General features: G+C 36.2%; 1 protein-coding gene and 1 pseudogene across 1 annotated transcript; one reads left to right on the forward strand and one right to left on the reverse strand.

Annotated features, from left to right (window-relative positions):
* The first annotated feature begins 8,787 nt into the window (after positions 1–8,787).
* LOC110886365 lies at positions 8,788–9,333 on the forward strand. Its single transcript, XM_022134153.1, has one exon. It carries the CDS (start codon positions 8,788–8,790, stop codon positions 9,331–9,333), a length of 546 nt encoding a protein of 181 aa, XP_021989845.1.
* Positions 9,334–17,733: 8,400 nt separating this feature from the next.
* Positions 17,734–20,285, reverse strand: LOC118484179 (annotated as a pseudogene).
* Positions 20,286–20,973: the final 688 nt, after the last annotated feature.

The raw sequence follows: 20,973 nt of genomic DNA on the forward strand, positions 1-20,973 counted from the left end.
ATGAAGTGAATAGTCGTCCGGTGGAGAACCACGATAATGCAAAGATACAGTTAACTGGCGCGGAGTTGAAAGCACTGGTGGATGATGCGGTTACAAAGGCATTAGAAAGACAGTACAGTGAGTACAGTGGGACCCACAGTAGAACCCTGTCTACACCGCATAATAAGTCTAAGACTCATTCCGAGGCTCACAGCAAGCCACCTTCTGTCCAACCCAAGTCTAAAAAGGAGGAATCCAAGAAGGAGGAATCCAAGAAGGAGGATGATAGACACTCTTCGAATGAAAATGATAATCATTCCAAGAAGATTGTGCTTTATGATGCCCCACGTGCCAAGGGTTGCACGTATAAATACTTTGTGTCTTGTAAACCCTGGGATTTCACTGGGGAGAAGGGGGCAGTGGATTGTATGACTTGGCTTGATGAGATGGAGACAGTAGTGGATATAAGTGGCTGTGCTGAAAGAGATATTGTGAAGTTTGTGACACAATCCTTCAAAGGTGATGCACTTCAATGGTGGAAATCACTGATTCAAGCCACCGGGAAGATACCGCTATACAACATGTCTTGGGAACAATTTGTTGCCCTAATCAAGGAGAATTACTGTCCCCAGCACGAGGTGGAAGGAATAGAGTCTGATTTCCTGTCTCTGGTAATGAAGAACCTGGACTGCCAGGCTTACCTCACAACCTTCAATACCTTGTCAAGGCTAGTTCCCTGCCTTGTAACACCTAAACCAAAAAGGATAGCCCGTTTCATTGGGGGTCTGGCCCCAGAAATTAAAGCAAGCGTCAAGGCCTCTCGGCCCACTACTTTTCGATCAGTGGCTGACATATCTCTGTCCCTTACAAAAGACGCAGTTAGACAGAGATCACTGAGGGCCGCAGATGCCGAGAAACGAAAACGCGAAGATGATGGTTCGCGACGCTCAGATAAAAAGCGAAAGGGCAATAACGACCACAAGAAAGGGTCGGGATCCAAGAAGGGAGATCATCAGTCGGGTGAAAAGCCTAGGTGCAAAGTTTGTAAAAAGCACCATTTCGGGAAATGCAGGCAGGAGTCTAGATCCCAATCTCAGCAGAAACTATGTGGGATTTGCAAGTCCCCGGATCATAAGGCATTAGACTGCAAGAAGCTTAAGGATGCCACCTGCTACAATTGTAATGAGAAGGGACATATTAGACCCAACTGCCCGAAGCTTGCCAAGAAAACAGAAGAAGGAAAGAAGACTAATGCAAGGGTCTTCCGCATGGATGCAAAGGAAGCCATTCAGGACGATAATGTCATAACATGTACTTTTCTCATTAATGATGTCTACGCAAGGGTATTATTTGACTCTGGGGCGGATAGGTCCTTTGTAGATAATAAGTTCTATGAACTGTTGAAATTACCTGTTAAAGTTTTAAGTATGAAGTATGAAGTGGAATTAGCTGATGGAACAATAGAAACAGTTTCGACTGTGTTAGATGGATGTGTCCTATCCATTAGGAACCACTCTTTTCCTTTGTCCTTGTTACCTTTTAAGCTAGCAGGCTTTGATGTTGTAATAGGAATGGATTGGTTATCGCGTAACCAAGCCCAGATAGTGTGCAACATGAAGCAAGTAGTAATCAAGACCCCATCTGGTGAGCCGCTCACTATTCAGGGAGATACTCAACACGGAATGCCAGAGCGTGTGGCCATGCTTAAGGCGTCCGGATGCACGAGTAGGGGTTGTGTCATTTATGTGGCAAGAGTAACCATTGACGAGAAGAAGCCCAGGATCGAAGACATACCAGTCATTTCTGACTATCCCGAGGTTTTTCCGGAGGAACTACCTGGGTTGCCACCAGATAGGCAGGTGGAATTTAGGATTGACATCATCCCCGGAGCTGCACCAGTAGCCAGAGCACCATATAGATTAGCACCAACAGAGATGAAGGAATTAAGGACACAGCTAGATGATTTACTAGCTAAAGGTTTTATTAGACCTAGTTCATCTCCATGGGGAGCGCCAATTCTGTTCGTTAAAAAGAAGGACGGATCAATGCGTCTATGCATTGATTACCGAGAGCTAAACAAGGTTACTATCAAGAACAGATATCCTTTGCCTAGAATCGATGATCTATTCGACCAGCTACAGGGAGCGAGTTACCTTTCTAAGATAGATCTCAGGTCAGGCTATCATCAATTGAAGGTTAAGGAGGAGGATGTACATAAGACCGCGTTTAGGACTCGTTATGGTCACTATGAGTTCCTAGTGATGCCTTTTGGGCTCACTAACGCACCTGCCGCATTCATGGATCTCATGAATCGCGTATGCAAGCCTTATTTAGATAAATTTGTCATCGTCTTCATTGACGACATCCTCATCTATTCAAAGAACCAAGCTGACCATGAGAGGCATCTTCGGTGCATTCTTAAGCTGCTCCATCAAGAAAAGCTCTATGCCAAGTTTTCAAAGTGTGAATTTTGGCTTCGCGAAGTCCAGTTCCTTGGACACGTTGTGAGTGAACGTGGACTTCAAGTGGATCCCGCAAAGATAGAAGCTATCATGAACTGGCAGGAGCCAAAGACACCTTCAGAGATTCGTAGCTTCCTAGGTTTGGCTGGATACTATAGGCGTTTTATTGAAAACTTCTCAAGAATTGCTGCACCCTTAACTTCGTTAACGCGTAAGAACATTAAGTTCAATTGGGGGCCTAAGCAGCAAGAATCTTTTGATATCTTGAAGCAGAAGTTAAGTAACGCACCAGTGCTAACTCTACCTGAAGGCATTGAAGAATTTGTAGTATATTGTGATGCATCACACACCGGAATGGGTTGTGTGTTAATGCAAAAGGGCAAGGTCATAGCCTACGCTTCACGTCAACTAAAGGTGCACGAGAAGAATTACACCACCCATGACTTGGAGTTGGGTGCCGTTGTATTTGCACTAAAGCTTTGGAGGCATTATTTGTATGGGACGAAGTGTGTAATCTATTCCGACCATAAGAGCCTTCAACACCTGTTCAATCAGAAGGATTTGAACATGAGGCAGCGACGATGGATGGAAACCTTGAACGATTATGATTGTGAAATAAGGTACCATCCAGGCAAGGCCAATGTAGTCGCAGATGCTTTGAGCAGGAAGGAAAGAGTGAAGCCGATAAGGATCAATGCCAAGAGCATTGAAATTAAGAGTAGTTTGAACGAAAGGTTGTTAGCTGCACAAAAGGAAGCTGTGTTGGAAGCTAACTATCCTGAGGAGAAATTAGGAGTAACTGAAGAACAGTAGTCCTACGACAAAGACGGAATGTTGAGATTAAATGGACGAATATGGGTTCCTGTATATGGAGGACTTCGTGATGTTATCCTCAAGGAAGCCCACAGTTCCAAGTATTCCGTCCATCCTGGAGCTGATAAGATGTACCAGGATTTAAAGGCGAATTATTGGTGGATAGGCTTGAAAAAGTCTATAGCTGCTTATGTAGCTAAATGCTTGACGTGTGCTAAAGTCAAAGCTGAACATCAGAAGCCGTCAGGTTTACTGCAACAGCCTGAAATTCCCACTTGGAAATGGGAAATGGTGACGATGGACTTCATCACCAAATTGCCTAAGACACCGAAGGGAAATGATACTATATGGGTCATAGTTGATAGACTGACTAAGTCAGCACACTTCCTGCCCATTAGAGAGACCTTCAGCTCTGACATGCTAGCCCAATTGTACGTAGATAAGATTGTGGCCTTGCATGGTGTACCAGTATCTATTATCTCAGATCGAGATACTAGATACACATCTCATTTCTGGAAGAGTTTCCAACAGTCTCTGGGCACTCAATTGAATTTCAGTACGGCTTACCATCCTCAGACGGACGGGCAGAGTGAGCGTACTATTCAGACGTTGGAAGACATGCTGCGTGCATGTGTAATCGATCTAGGATGTAGTTGGGACAGGCATTTACCGTTGGTTGAGTTCTCCTACAATAATAGCTACCATACTAGCATTAAGGCTGCGCCTTTTGAGGCACTATATGGTAGAAAGTGCAGAACGCCCATTTGCTGGGCAGAAGTGGGAGATACGCAATTATCAGGTCCTGACTTAGTCTTCGAGACAACGGACAAGATTGTCCAAATTCGCGACCGCCTGAAAGCTGCTCGAGATAGGCAGAAGAGCTATGCGGATGAAAGGCGAAAGCCTCTCAAGTTTGAGGTTGGCGATAAGGTTTTGCTCAAAGTATCACCTTGGAAGGGGGTGATGCGATTTGGCAAGAAAGGTAAGTTAAGCCCAAGGTATATAGGACCATTCGAGATCATCGAATGTGTAGGATCAGTGGCTTATAAGTTAAACTTACCTGAGGAGCTCGATGGTATTCATAATGTATTCCACGTCTGCTATCTGAAGAAATGTCTAGCTGACGAGTCGCTAGTCATACCACACACGGATGTGCATATAGACGAGAGCTTAAAATTTGTGGAAAAACCTGTCTCGATTGAAGATCGACAGGTGAAAAAGCTTCGAAGAAAGCTTGTACCTATTGTCAAGGTAAAGTGGGACGCCCGCAGAGGTCCTGAATATACATGGGAGTTAGAGTCCAAAATGCAGGAAAAATACCCTCATTTGTTTCCTTAAATCTCGAGGTCGAGATTTCTTTTAAGGGGGTGAGGATGTAACACCTCGGAAATTCCTGTCCAATAAAATAAAGACACGTGTCATGAGGGACAAAACGTGTCAGGGAAACCGGATTAAAAATAAAGATGTATGGTAGGATTTTAAATGCAAGGGCGTCATGTTATTTTAAAATACCTCTGAACGACCCAAGGGCGACATGTTATTAAAATACCTTTGAGCGACCCAAATTTATAAATCCCAAGATCCTTAAATCGTTGATAAACATCTTATATATATATATATATATGTATTAACCGGTCGTTTCTAAAGTTCCATCTTTTATATGGAATTTGGATTATTGGGAATGTTGTTACTAAAATGCTGAGTAAAATTCTTGTGTAAAAGAAATTAATAATAGTTAACTAACATGACCAACTCTTGTGAGAATCCAAGACTTAGAAATATCCGTCACTTTAAAAGATTACAAGATGCCAAGGTTGTAGAAACATGTAAGGGACATACAAGCATGCAATGGCTGAGCCACTAGGTCCCACAACTGAGAAAGTTAGCATGTAATTCGGAATCCACGAGGTTGCATTGTCAAGACTTGAAGTTTGTGAAATTTTTGTTTTCTGACCACCGGTTATGGACCGCAAGGCCCTAGTCTTACGGTCCGTAAGGAGGGTACCTGGGCGATTTCAGCAAGGGTCGGTTACGGACCGTAACTGTTTCATCATACGGTCCGCAAGAGGAGCTTACGGACCGCAAGGCCTTAAGCTTACGGTCCGTAAGGCAGTCGCTGGCAGCAGAAAATGGACAGCTGCCTGTTCAGCCTGTTACACCGACTTAAATGAGTGGTTTTCGAAACCAAGGACTTGCTAGGCAGTATATAGCATCATAGAGACACCTGGGATGATCTTGTAACCACTCTAGACTATCTTGGCATCATCTTGGACCTCAAGGTTCACTATATAAGAGCTTGAAGTTGTGAACACTTTACATGCTCACTTGCAACTTTGGTTCAAGACTTCTCTGGGGCTTTTCTGGACAACATCAAGTTCTCATTGAATCCCTAATCCTTCTTAGGACTCTTGTAAGTGTCCTTAACCCTCTCTAGTTACTTTTAGCTTAGTTATTTAGCTAAAAGTCAAACCATCGTAATTAAGGTTTGACTTTGGGATTAGTCTATAATTACTCACTAATATCCCAAATTAAAAATACCTATAAGTAGGTAATTATGTGGGTAACAAACCCTCAAAAGGGTATTTCCAGAATCCCACTCTAACTATGCTAATTGTCGAGTCAAAGCTTATTATAAAAAGTCAACAGAAAGGTTAATTGCGAATTAATGCATAATTAGCAATGTAGGTTACATGCAACCTGTTTGATCAGTAAAGTAACTTGGTAATTAATATAAGAACATGTTCCAACATGTTCTACTCAACAATTTTCAGTTTAGGCTCGGTTTGGAACCGAAAGTCGCAAAGTTTGACTTCTGCTTTGACTTTCAGTTCTGACCCGTTTAAGCCAAGATTAGGATTGCCTTAGAGATTCTTTTGAACCTATTTACATGTTAGTATAACTCTCTGAGATTATACAACTTGGTTCATTGGATATCCTATTCACATGCATGTTTCCGTTAATCGCTTATATGTTGACCATTATGCCCATTTGACCTTAAAACGTGATTTTTGAAAATGTAAAAGGGTAAGCACCTTAGCTACTGATTTATAAACTTGCACCCAAAATTTGAAGTCAGTTTGAGGTCTAGATTAAGAGTTATGCTCAATAGCGTAATTAAGGGCTTCTTTGATAATTAAATAGCGTAAATTATGTATAGCCTATCAAAACCCAAATTTTTATACCAACTTTTTACCCACTGTTATAAAATAATATTTTGGGATTTTTGGTGATTTTTATTTATGTTTAGGCTGAGCATAACTTAGTGTTCTAAGATTAATTCGGTTTATGCCGGTTTTGCCCTTTTTAGCCATAAAATGAGTTTTACAAATCCTTTTGACCTCAAACCAATTTCTACAGATTTGTTATGATAAATAAATTATTTTGGGCCTTCTGGAATATTAAAAATATCAGCTTTTTACAGAAAACCCGGAAATGACTCCAAATCGCCTTTTTAGGCATTTTTAACGCATAGGTGTGCACTAGAACCTTATTAAGCTTAAGGGGTTGAACCTACTGATGTAATTAGTGAAATTTTATATTTTAAACAGTAGGCAAATGTTTTGAACTCAGAATTCCAGAATTGATCTTTTAGGCACATGTGAAATTACCAAAATGCCCCTACGGTGCATAGTAAGGTTAAAGATAATAAATTTCACATAAATTTGATACCCTACTGTTATAACTTAGTAAATTAAATATATTTACTAATTAAATCAGACCTGTAACTCAGGTTATCATTTTAACCCTTTTACACCTTATAAAATGACCAAAACGCCCTTTTGAGGCATAGTTTTGGTTTATAATTATTTGGGGCATAATGGAAGGTATCATTCTGATATCACAACATATTTTAAGCATATTGACTTCAGAAACTTGTATTTGACTCTTATGGTTACTCGTTACGCATTATACGCGTTCGGATCGGCTTATGTGACTAGTTTGGCCATTTTAGCCGAAACGGGTAAAACCATATCTTTTTGATCTCAAAATTCAGAATGTGATTATATTACCCATATAAAACAACTGTGCAAGCTTGTTGGGTCAAAACCACATTCTAAAACGGTCTTCGCCTTATTGTGCGTTTAAAACCGTAATCTTTATATAAAACTAACCGGTCTAAGCTTAAGACCCGTTAGGATTCTAATAGGTTATTAAAACCTTAATTTCCAGATCTAGGAGCCCAGTAAAAGCTATGTGCACTCGTTATATTGGTTTATACTTTGCTCAGGTAAATACGTTTAACTTATTTTCCCTATACAGGCTTGGGGTACGGTATATAAAATACCGCTTGGTCGGAGAATTGACCTTAACCGGTCTTGGTTATGTGCAGTCAAATTAACCCGTTTGAAAATGCTGTTTTGTTTGTTTAACGCCTTTGGGGGCTTAATGACCATGTCCCGATATCCTTGGCATCATTCAAAGAATGGCCACGACCTTAGCACTCGGGTGTAGGCGTACACCCGTAGTGTTGTACAACATGTATAATCGTCGGTACGAGAGAAGTCTCGCGGCGGAATTATATTAAGTGGTGTGTCTATTAATCTTTAACCCGGCACGACCCGGGCTACCGAACGCAGAACGAACATGTAATTCTTTTACAAGATTATTAAGCAAATAATTATCCCAAGTTATATAAAGTTTTATGCCATGAGCATTTAAATCAATTTTAAACATTTTCAAAATGAGTCAGTTAAATTGTATTTACCAGTGTAAACTGATGTATTTTCCAAAAAGACTAAGTGCAGGTACTACGCGTAATAGGCTGGTCACTCCTTAATCATCCATAGAAGTCTCGCAAGCTTAGGATGCATGAAGTCTGTTGAAATGAAGTTTCCTGTTTATTTGATTCTGCCTGTGGATTCTATTTCGACATTTTGTGATACTCGAGTATTACAATAATTTAAGTTGAAATGAATCTATCTTTGCTTCCGCTGTGCATTATAATTTGTGTTGTTTGACTATGATGATATCAACTACGTCACGTTAATCCCCCACCGGGCCCACCGGTGACACGTGGAAATTAGGGGTGTGACAGTTTTGGAGGTGTCTAGGATCACTCCAGCTGTCCTAGTGGTATAGAAAAACCAGCAACATGCTCATAGTATCGATTTGCAGGTTATAGAGTCGGTTAAAGATGGAAACCTGCAGCTGTCCATATTTTTCTGCCCAGATACAGGCCTTACGGACCATATGACTGACCCCTTACGGTCCGTATCCGATGTTGAATTGTATCGCCCAGGTAGCTGTCTTACGGACCGTAAGCCTTGGCCCTTGCGGTCCGTAAGAGGTTGATCAGAAACATAATTTCTTTTGATCTTGACACCTTTAATCCTTCAACTTTTATAACCATTGCTAATTATTTCCCAAGAGTTTGTTTCAACAATATAAGTCTCGGACTTAGTAAAAGGTCACTCAGAGACATAAATTAGCATGTTGACACTTTTAGTCCCTTCGGAATAATTCCGTTACCTGGTTAAGGTTTAGGACACGTGTCTTTGAATAAGTGGACACAATTTTTACGAGGTGTTACATAATGGACACTCTCTACTCGGCAAGAGCCTCGGTCTTGGTAAATGGGTCTCCTACTATTGAGTTCGATTGCTCGCGGGGTCTCCGTCAAGGGGACCCTTTGTCTCCTTTCCTCTTTGTGATAGCCATGGAAGCCCTCACGGGTATAATGAAAAAAGCTGTATCGGATAGGATATTTAAAGGGGTCCGATGTACAAACGAAGGCCCTATTCTCTCACACTTCATATACGCCGATGACGTTATTTTTATTGGCGAATGGTCGAGTCACAATGATTTAAATCTTCGCAGAATTTTGACGTGTTTTTACTTGACATCCGTATTAAAAATGTATCTCTCCAAGTGTAGCATCTTTGGGGTGGGGGTGGGGGATCAACGGGTACAAGATATGGCGACTTCATTACATTGTAAACGTGGTTCTTTACCATTTAAACATTTGGGTTTGGTGGTTGGGGCGAACATGAACCTTGTCAAAAATTGGAAGCCGGTCGTTGAAGCGTTTAGGAGCCGTTTAGCACTTTGGAAGGCGAAGCAATTGTCTTATGGGGGTTGAATCACCTTACTAAAACCGGTTCTAAATGCTCTACCTACGTACTTCTTCTCGTTATACAAGGCCCCAGTCCAAGTCTTGGACCAATTGGATAGAATTAGAAGGGTATTCTTTTGGGGAGGATCCGAGGAAGCCGCGAAAATGAGTTGGATGGCGCGGGAAAAAGTCACCGCCCCAGTCGAATATGGTGGCCAAGGCTTCGAGTCTCTCCGTGATGCTAATCTCGCCATGTTATCGAAGTGGTGGTGGAGGTTTAAAACAGAAAAGAGTTGGTTATGGAAAAGGGTAGTTTGGGCATTACATCATAGTTCGAGATCTTGGGCGGCTATTCCCGCTAAAGGTACGATTGCCGGGCCTTGGAAGCATATAGTTAGTATTCATGACAACCTTAATCAATTGGGCATTAATTTGAATGATTCTTTTTGGTGTGAAGTGGCTGTAGGAAATAAAGCAGCTTTTTGGTTGGACTTTTGGGTTGGAAATAAACCACTGTACAACACTTTTCCAATGCTTTTTGCTCTAGAATCGAATAAACTTTGTATGGTGGAGGACCGGGTCTCTTGGGTGGATGACGGGCTGATCGCAAACTGGAATTGGGCCAGACCAATGCTATCTACAGAGGAGAATGCGGAGCTGCAGAATCTCACAGCAATGTTGCGAAATTTTACTCCGAGCAACGGTTCAGATACTTGGATATGTGGATTACACCCAGCTGGTACATTTTCTGTCCAAAACATTAAATTCGTTTTGAGCAACTATAATAGATATGAGCCAAAATATGTGTTTAGTTGGAATAATTGGGTTCCGAAAAAAGTCGGGATAGTGGCGTGGAGGGCAGAAAAGGAAAGGTTACCTACAAAATCAGCTCTAGCGGCTCGCAACATAAATGTGGATTCTATGGAATGTGTTTTTTTATGGAGAATATGCTGAGACAAGTGAACATATTTTTTGTGTCATGCCAATTTTCACAAACGATTTGGCAGTGTGTCGCACAGTGGGTTAATATCCCTCCAATTTTGGCTTTTGGTTTTAGAGACATTCTAGATCTACATTGTTATATGCCAGTTACCAGAAAAAAAAAGTGATTTATGCCATTGTACAAGTTGTTATCTGGTGTATTTGGAAGACGCGAAATAATGCAGTTTTTAACCAAGTAAATCCGGAGATAACGAAGGTCGTGGAGGAGGCTAAATCGCTTAGTTTCTTATGGGTCAAGAATCGGCCGAAAGAGCATGGGTGGAGTTGGAACGACTGGAGAACTTTTAACATTCTGATGTAATTTTTTGTATGGCTTCGGCCTCCGTTGTTGCATTCGGGTTTGCTTCCCATTGTGTATATGTGGTGTCTAGCTCTTTGCTAGTTTCTAATAATATTCCGTTTTTGTTGACCGTTAAAAAAAAGAATTTGGATTTAGCAAAGATATTATAACTAGAAGAAACTAACATGGATAACACATATGTTATAAATGAGGTGATGAATTTTGGATATACAAGTGATTAATGCATACTTATAAATGATTTCCGAATTGATGTCATTACTACCTCTCTCTATATCTATATATAATCTAAAATTTAGTTACATGTTCTATTTTAAAATCAACATTTATGATGTTTTAAATGCAATACTTAAAATAATATTGATTAAATTATATATATCTATAATCTATACTATCTATACTATATTATAAAGCATTTCCTCAAGGGCTTCTTAAAAATTAAGAGATACAAGTAGAAATCCTTAATATACAACACACAATGCGTATATTAATCATGTTTTAGGGGTAAATTTGTCATTCAACATGGATATTCAATTAATATCTTAATTCTAACCAATTATAATTAATCTATATCTATCTATATTATTATTATATTATAAAGCATTTCCTCAAGGGCTTCTTAAAAATTAAGAGGTACAAGTAGAAATCCTTAATATACAACACAGAATGCGTATATTAATCATGTTTTAGAGGTAAATTTGTCATTCAACATGGATATTCAATTGATATCTTAATTCTAACCAATTATAATTAATAGAAATGGATCTCTAGGGACTATAATTAATTGAATGCATTATAAAGCATTTCCTCAAGGGCTTCTTAAAAATTAAGAGGTACAAGTAGAAATCCTTAATATACAACACAGAATGCGTATATTAATCATGTTTTAGAGGTAAATTTGTCATTCAACATGGATATTCAATTGATATCTTAATTCTAACCAATTATAATTAATAGAAATGGATCTCTAGGGACTATAATTAATTGAATGCCGTGATTGAAGTTAAATCAACTATACAAATAAAATTAGTTTGAAGAATAACAATTACTTTTGATTCCAACAAAATTTAAGCAATTTGCAATTGCTATGCTATGCTTATGGTATAACATTTTAATAAAAATGTTAGGAGACAAAATAGTATTTCTATATTATTATTACTAAAAAATAATAATTAAATGAAAATTTAGTTACGATTTAATTTGGGAAATGCTATAACATTTTAATAAAAATATTAGGAGACAAAATTGTATTTCTATATTATTATTATTATGAAAAAATAATAATTAAATGAAAATTTAGTTACGATTTAATTTGGTGGTGAATATAAAGTTCATCAATAACTCACTAAATATTATTTATCTAGGCATTCATTTGTTTACTCATGCATTTCAAAGGTCTCTCCTACTTAACACTATACAAACCAAAAAGCTTGGTAACTGATTTCGAAATTAAAACCCATAATCATGCAATTGAAGTTTACAATTTAATTTGATGGTGAATATAAATTCATCAATAACTCATTAAATATTATTTATCTAGACATTTATTTTTCACTCATGCATTTCAAAGGTCAGTCCTACTTATCACTATACAAACCAAAAAGCTTCGTAACCGATTTCGAATTTAAAACCCATAATCATGAAATTCAAGTTTGATAGTTATAACATATATAATAACCCAATTTCACTCACCCACACGACACAGGGCACACCCATAAATTGTTTCCCCACACTCTATTTTTCTCCAACGCACCCGCACAACCTCTACTAACCACCGATCGACCACCACCGATCCTGTCGAATTTTCCCACCACCAACCACCGCTTCTGCTTTGTTAATCAGTTCGAGTATATATCATTTTGCAGCAGATGTTTAGGATTTTTTTAATCTTATCGGAACGAAACAGCAAGCATCGTCGTCAACCTTAGTAGCTGATATTGGTGTGGAGTTTTTCTTAAAGTTAAACAAATTATATGCCACCCTACCTACCTGAAAGGTGGAATTATTGTCTATTAGCTCATCTTTAGTGTGTTGTTGCACACAAGGTTTCATTTCTTTCTATGTTATGTTTTGTGATATGATTTTGATTTCATTTTCTTATAAATATTAAAATTCCATGATTATGTGTTATGTGTTTCCAAAATTTTATCAGAGAGTTGGTTATATTGTCTCTTGATCTTTTGCAGTAGAAAGAAAAAAGTTAAGAAAAGGTTGAAGAAGAAGATGCAGCCTTCATATAATCCATTTTCCAAGTTAGTACGACTTTTAAGTAAGACGCTGACTACACAAAACAGGCCCTATGCGGAAAGCCGTTACGATAATCCTAGAAGAATGACCACTTCCAATAGAGCACCATTAAACAACACCAGGCGCTACAAAAAGAGGGGATAGTTACCAACTATATTTTACTAATGATCTGTTGAAGGCTTTACGTGTGGGAAGTGTATAACTGAGTGCATCGTCTACTATATATATATATATATATACATATATATATGTACACACCTTATATATGGTTTTTTGATCATTTTAAGGTTTGAATTATGTTCCCACCCGTATTATCGGCTCCGCCGCAACGCGCGGGTTCCCCAGTATATATTAAAAAGGAGAAGTGATGTACAAGATGGTAATTTTGCCACGCATATCAATTTTAAAGCAACATGTACAAGATGTTTAAAGCCAATTAAAAAGGAAGTTCTATAAAATTTTAAGACAACTCAGGGTTAAAATGGAGAAATCGTCCTCCCACGTTTAATTCCCAGAAACCCAATCGTCAAACTTCAAGTGTAGAAGAGGATGACTTAATTTCATTCACCTCTTCACTTTCTTTCTTTATATCTCCCAAAACTCAAAACCCTTGATAGCAACCGGATCAAAACAACGTACACCACACACACAATGGCGACTACAGCGTCTGCCGTCCGATCAATTTTCTGGTCATCATCCCTCCGTAGCGCAGCGGTGCGTGCATCCTCTCAAGCCAAAAACTCAAGCCAAACATTTCCTTTCTTTCTTTCCCAGCCCTACTTACGATCCAAGTTAAAGTTCTGCCTAACATTTACTTTCTTTCTTTTCCAGCCCTACTTAAGAAGGTTCTGATTCAGATGGTTCTGTGGGTAGCGCTCCAGGTGAAAGGTATATATTTAGCCTATAAGCATATACGTTTTAGACATCATATCCATTTGTGTTGTGTTTAAGTAAATGTTAAAAATTGAATATTTGTCACTATGTCAATACTTGAACTAAGTCACATTCTATCAAGTTTTTAGTACAAAATATTGGAATATCAACTACTAATATATACATCATCCAAGTTAAAGTTCTGCCTAACATTTCCTTTTTTTGTTTCCCAGCCCTACTTATGAAGGTTCTTATTCAGATGGTTCTGTGGGTAGCGCTCCAGGTGAAAGGTATATATTTAGCCTATAAGCATATAAATATTTATTTATTTTTTCAAATAAGGTAGGTAGTAATATTAGGTTTGACATATATTATTTTATTTAAAATCGTGAAAAAAATTAATGGTCAATTCCCTTACATTACTTCATATCTTTTTCATAATTTCCTAACTATGGACGCATGTATACAACTTAGTAGTTTATGCACCGATACCAATATATGCCTCCTTTGAACCCAATTGAGTAGCCTTATTAGTTATAATTTCAATTTTCAAAGCTTGGTTAACAGCTTATCTGGACTTGAATTATAGGCCAGGTAATAATGTACAAATGGGCCTAATATATTCATCTGAATACATTAATCGACATCTCTTAAGAATGAACCAACACCGACATTTTTCAGCAAGATATGATATTTTAACTCATCCAATGAAGAAACTCTTAACAGACTTGTGAATAAGCTTAAAAATCACCTCAAGAGGTTTTTGATTCACTGAAAAATCAAACAGTTGATTTAGTGTTCACTGCTCATCCAACTCAGGCTATTAGGAGATCTTTGCTTCAAAAACATGGAAGGTATGTTCTATAATGCTTTAAATAAGTCTTACTTTCATTAAAAGAGTTGTGGGTAGGCCTATAAGCGAACCGATACGGTTGTTCTTAATAAACGAATGAACATGAACAATTTTTTTTTTGTTCATTAATTAAATGAACAAACATGAACACATGCTTCGTTAGTTTATGTGTGTTCATTTACCTTCATTTATCTATGTTTAAGTTCGTTTAATATTCATTTCAAGTTTTTAGGCAGTTACAATTTAGTCTGGTTTTATTTAATTTATTGTTGCATATTGTAATATGATTTAAGGTTTTCATATGGTAGTGAGTTCTCTCAATGATTTTTATGGATTAGTCATGTATGGAGAGTCATGCGTGCACATATGTTAAGATATTTAATTTGACTAACTCATAGTCGTTGCTTATGTTTACTTGCTTAAACCTGTTGTAGACAAGAAACTACTAAGGGGAAGGGCGACTACATGGGCATGCATTAGCGGCAGAAGATTTCGTGAATTATTGAATAAAACCGGAAGCTTTATGAACTCCTTTAAGTTTTTTTTTTTTCTGTAATGTATGTTTTTAGACTTGGCATACATGTTTGTTTTTAAACACATTCCGCAAACAAAGTTTCCTGTGCTATGCACGCCTTAAATTTTGTGTGGCCGGCATATGGTACAAGCTCTTATGACGTTTTGTATGGCTTCTCTTACATTGTCTTTTGGCTAATTACCTTTTATCCATGCATAAACATTTTTCCCGAACGCACCACAAAATGAAGGACACTAACTGTTGGTCATGCCGTGCATCGCACGGGCCTACCCTCTAGTATATGCTAAAAAAATTAGTCGAAATGAAAGAATACTCAAACCTAAAATAAACTCAGCAACAAGAATCTAACACGAATTACGATTTAACTTTTGTGATATGAAATTTGGTGAAAATATTAAAAAAGAATTGCTTGTATACATCAAAACAATTTTTAAAATAAGTTAAACATCACAGTGATAAATCATTGTTCAATAAATGATTAGAGATATGTCAATTGTATTAACGTTTATACTTATCTTCTCTATTGATAACAAAACAAAATGATTAGAGATATGTCAATTGTATAAACGTTTATATTTATCTCATCAATTAATAACAAAACTATCATATGTTACATTTTCTTAACATTCTCATCTCTTAATTTTAAAATAATACTTAATCTATGCTTACAATGTGGTGTGAAACATGTGCAATATGTTTATCGTGAAACACGTGAAATGCAAGAAAACTAATAATTTCCATTTTCAAACTAATAATTTCCATTTTCCTATTATTTTATCTATTTTATTAAATAGAAAAAATAAATTTTAATAATTCATACTATGACCTGTTGAGATTGATGAAATTCATATTTGGAATGTGACTTATGACACATAACTTTCGCTTCTATTGCCAAGAGCAATATCACTTTAGCGGAGTAGTAATTTCCTCTACTACTAACTTTCATTTATGTAGATTCAAAACATATTACAACATCCTGATTAAGATTAACAAAACAGTTAACGGTCCATTAGGAGCACACTAATTTACTATTATGTTAGAGTGATATTTTCATTGACAACGGATGTAAAAGTTATAAGTGATGTTGGTTACAATGTCGATATCAATTTTCATCATCTAATAAATAACAGTTTGAACTATCAAAATACAATTTATGTAAGAGCGTTTTCATGAACATGTAAGCACATGTCATGTTTATTATCTTCCTCGATTGTAGGCATACCACATATTTTGTTTGGTATTTGATCAACTAATAGTTAACATCATTGTCAACATGAAGTCTTAGGTGTGGGTTAGTTTTTCTTGAGCATAAACTTTGAACCAAAACAAAATTATAAGTGATATTAAATCCATGTTAAATATCCTGTAAATTATGTCAATGAGTTTCTAAACGTCTTTTATTTACTCTAGTGTAAACACTATTATTTGTTTACTTTTCACCGTTTATATATGAATTATAATCTTAAGATATATATTGGTGTATTCGTATGATATATATATATATATATATATATATTTTGTAACAATTTACCCTAATATTTAAGTTCTATGTTACAACTATTAATAACGTATTATGCTAAATGTACCCCTACATTCTCTTTTTATATGTTTCACTTCGCCATCAACATGTCATAGTAGTAAGGGTGCACATAATGAAAGCATGAGTAGGCGGGGCGAAGATGGAGTAGGTTGAGGTGGAAGGTGATGGGGATGAAATGGGTCAACATCGGGATCATCCTAATTTAGAAAAGCTAGAAAGAAAAAAAATCTGACGTGCGAGATAGAGAAGCACGAAGGGAGAGCATGTGTGCCCTAATTCTCGTCTACTTTCACGCTAAAATACAAAAAGTAAAAAACAATGAAAATGAAAGAAAGAAAACCTTGATTCGACCGGGTATGATGACAATTCAAAGGGTAATAGTGTATGTCAAGTTGCCAACTTTTGACAATTAATGCAACTTATCAATTAATGGGTGTCACTAATTTGCCTCCATATATGCTTACTAGCTTATATCCCGTGTGACACACGGGTTCAAAAAATAAAATTTAAAACACATTAATAAATATGATGTATGATTTTTTAAAAAATAGAAAAAAACATGTAACCAGGTAATTTAAAATAATAATATTTTGTTCTTTTTAGTTCAATTTTTAATTTTATGAACACAAGTTTCAATTTAATAAGTTGTTCAGGAAATATAAGTCAACATCTTCATTTTTTAAAATGTCCTATGAAATGTTTGTTTAAAGTATAAACTAATAGAAATTGATGTAAATCTAAAACAAAATAATAAAAATAAGTAAATAAATAACAAACTAAATAATTTGACATGAAAGATGTACAAAAAAAAATATAAACATACATTACAAATTTCTAAAAACTTCTTTGTATACAACATTTGATGTTGCATTTGAAAGATTACCATCACTATCTAGAATAACAACTTTGAGGCCATCTCATCTTGTAACTCTTGATAATGCAACATACAAGTGACCATTGAGTAAAACTGTTCTGGATTGTTATAAATGGGTTGCTTCCATAACCGGAGTATACGGACCTTCACAGTGTAATCACGACGAACCAAATCCAAGTCCTTCAAATAGGTGATGTTACTGTACCATAAAATATATATTTAGTATTAATTATAAAATATGATATGAATGTGTAAATTATGATATGCAAAGTTATTAGAGATGTACCTGTGCTCCATGAGTTGAGAGTTTGACAGGTAAAATGCAAGAATGTAATTCTGGATGTTGAAATATGAGAGTGGTGGTAGTCTTTATAAATAGTCGGTGATGAAAAAAACAACAAATCTATTTGAGGGTATATGAAAGTATACAGAAAAGGGTAAGTTTCTTGGTTAGGTAGTTAGATAACTAAAATGTGAAACAATTTGAAATGTATAATCTGTCTTTATAGTTGACCAACATTATCTATTTCAAAACTGGTCTAAAAAGTATTGTTGCAGAAAGTAAGGATCCATTTATGTGTAAGGTCAAATAAAGAGAGAGACCTTTGAGAAGGTCAAAGTAAGGATACAGGGTTTGTTTTGTTTTACAGCTTTTTTTACTTTAGGAATGCTGAAAAGTAAAAAAAGTGAACAGTTTTGTTTGGAAAGAGGTTTATTACTTTGTTGATGCAAAGTCAAAAAGAAAGCCACCAGGGGCATCAATAGCTGCCGAAATTACACACCATTTATATAATTTAAAAACTATATGAACTAAAAAGAACAAAACATCGTTATTTTTTATATATAAAAATAATCATCTTCACAAAAAATTCTTACGAATAGGGTCAGCTTTCAAATCTCTCTTTACCAAATAATCATGTATATAAACATCTAACCTGTTAATGAAACCAGAAACAACAAATTTAAAGACTAAACCAGCCAAACAGTTACACAAAATGTAAACATTTGATGAAGAGACTTAAGGAAAAAAATAATTAAAACAAAAAATTAGAAATTTATTTCTTTGAACCATGTGTTTTCCTTCAAAATGCAGCAATGGTGAAGCTACCAAGTAAACATAACTTACCAAATAAACCATTTTTAAGTAAACAGAAAGGCAAATATATGCAAAAGCCCTAGAACAACAAAAGGGGCAAAAACAAAGAGGGGAAGATAAAACTGCTAAAAATATTCAGAAAAGAACAATTAAATAGTTATTTATTATGTATAGATCTAGTCATTATTGTTTTCAATTTATTAAGTTTTATGTTTATAATTTTATCACCATAGTTATGTCATAACAACTAATCAAGAAAGAACTTGTTGTTGACTCTCGTTTAATATATATGTAACCTTAACTATCCCATTTGAGTATCTACTAAAAAGATGTCCCCTTGTAGTAAATGAGAAAGTCCACAGCTCCACTGGCATTGTATTATGCCTCCAAAAGTTGTATGTGGACACAAGATATTCACTGTTAATGAAATGATGAGTTAAGTTTTGCAGTCAAACAAACTACTTGACTCAAAAGTAATATAAATATTTCTAGGTATAAATTAGTACCAATTATCATTCTATAACATTTCTTAAAGATCTTTAACCTTGCTACTATACCAATTTGAAACACTTGTAAGATCAATATCAGATTTGATGATGAAAAGTAATAAGCTTGACCACACAAGTCAAAGGTTACATCTTGAAGTTAAATTGAGGATACTCCTTATATTACCTGGAGTGTATCATCTGACCCATAAATGCTTTTGACAATATTCTTCCAACAAATATACCAATGAATAAGATCACCCAAGCTACCTTTTACATTCTGCAAAGAATGAAAGTATTATCAATAATAACACCAAATTCAACCTTGACTTTTTGCTTGATTTATTTCGCAAGGTTTAAGAAAATGCTAAGAGTCAATCAGTTCATCAAATGATACCTTTGGAAATGATTCTAAGAATGATTTAGGAACATCTATATCAGCTAAAGCAATGTTGCTAATAGCCATTGCAGTAAATCTATTAGAGTCAACAGTGGCATACTTTATCCAAGCTGAAAGTTGATCAACACAAACTCAAATGATGTGCTCGAATGATAAGGAACTACAGAATTTTCAACAATACTATAGATACACATTTAAATCATCTATGAGGCAAATATAAATTTAAGGTTTTATAGCACATGGTTGAAGAACTAAAGATCAAAAGATGGATAGGAATCACAACTAAAATAAAAGTTGTTAACAAATGATACCGACATTTTCAAGATCTGGGCCAGCAACAACATTATGCCCAAGCTTAATCCCCAGTAAATATTTCACATTTTCCTGTTAATCAACAAAAAAATAAAACTTTCAGACAAATCAAAACTTTCAGATGAAAAATACAATCTTGAAAATAATCTTGAAAATTGGGGGAAACAAAAACAATTACATTGGTTCGATTGATGGCATCTGTGAGTTTTTCACCACAAGGCAATATTTCTTCAAACACCCACATCTTCACTTCATCTAAAGATTCAAGATCAAACATAATTTTTCACGAACACATTAAAAAATAAGAAATGCAAATAAATCCAATATCAACAAACCATGAAAAGATGAGAGCTTTAACGTGTTAGAGCAATGAGTTTGGAAGCAACACTGCCCCAAATACCACTTCCGACGATTGTGACTTTGAATTTTGGTGGGTGTTCATAATTGTTGTTAACAGGGGCCATGGATGAAAATAACACTACACACAAATTCAGAGTTAGAACCTAACCTAAACCTAATAAACATCCAATCACCAACCGGTTAACTTCAAATTTAGCGAAAACATTCCGATTATACATAATTCAACATAAACGCGTGCAATTAGAACAAAATTAGGTCAAAAAACTGCAATAGATACCTGAAATTTGAAGTTTCCGGTGACGAATGAAGTTAGATGCTCTGCTGAATCACAAACTTCACCTAATGATTCTTTTCTTTGAAAAGCGTCTCACTTGCCATCATCTAAATTAGGGTTTTGGAAAATGAACGACATACATGAATCCTACAATTTCCAAATAGACTACACAATCTGTGATGTATAAATTAGGGTTTCAAAAATCTACAATATTGTGAACTTACATGAAGAACAGGATCAGGAGGTAGTCGGCGACAGCAGGTCGACTTTTGGATTGTGTGAAAACCCCATATAAATCGAAGTCAATCAACATAAATCGAACCTCCAAATAGCTAGTACATTGCGATGAAGGTGATCAGTAGAGAAAAAGGAAGATCTCTGATGTAGGAGAAGCATCTTACAAAGGAGAGAGAGGTAAGATAGAGAAACGGCTGAAGGAGAAATGATTAGGGTTAGGAAGAATATATGGAGGAAAAAAAAACCGGGTTCAGGACGTGGATAGGCTGAATGATGAACAC

The sequence above is a fragment of the Helianthus annuus genome, chromosome 11 (assembly GCF_002127325.2).
Source record: "Helianthus annuus cultivar XRQ/B chromosome 11, HanXRQr2.0-SUNRISE, whole genome shotgun sequence".
Lineage (NCBI taxonomy): Eukaryota > Viridiplantae > Streptophyta > Magnoliopsida > Asterales > Asteraceae > Helianthus > Helianthus annuus.

What these genes read in the sequence shown, in the direction of transcription:
- LOC110886365 (XM_022134153.1), top strand. Translation starts at nt 8,788, where the DNA reads ATGGACACTCTCTACTCGGCAAGAGCCTCGGTCTTGGTAAATGGGTCT.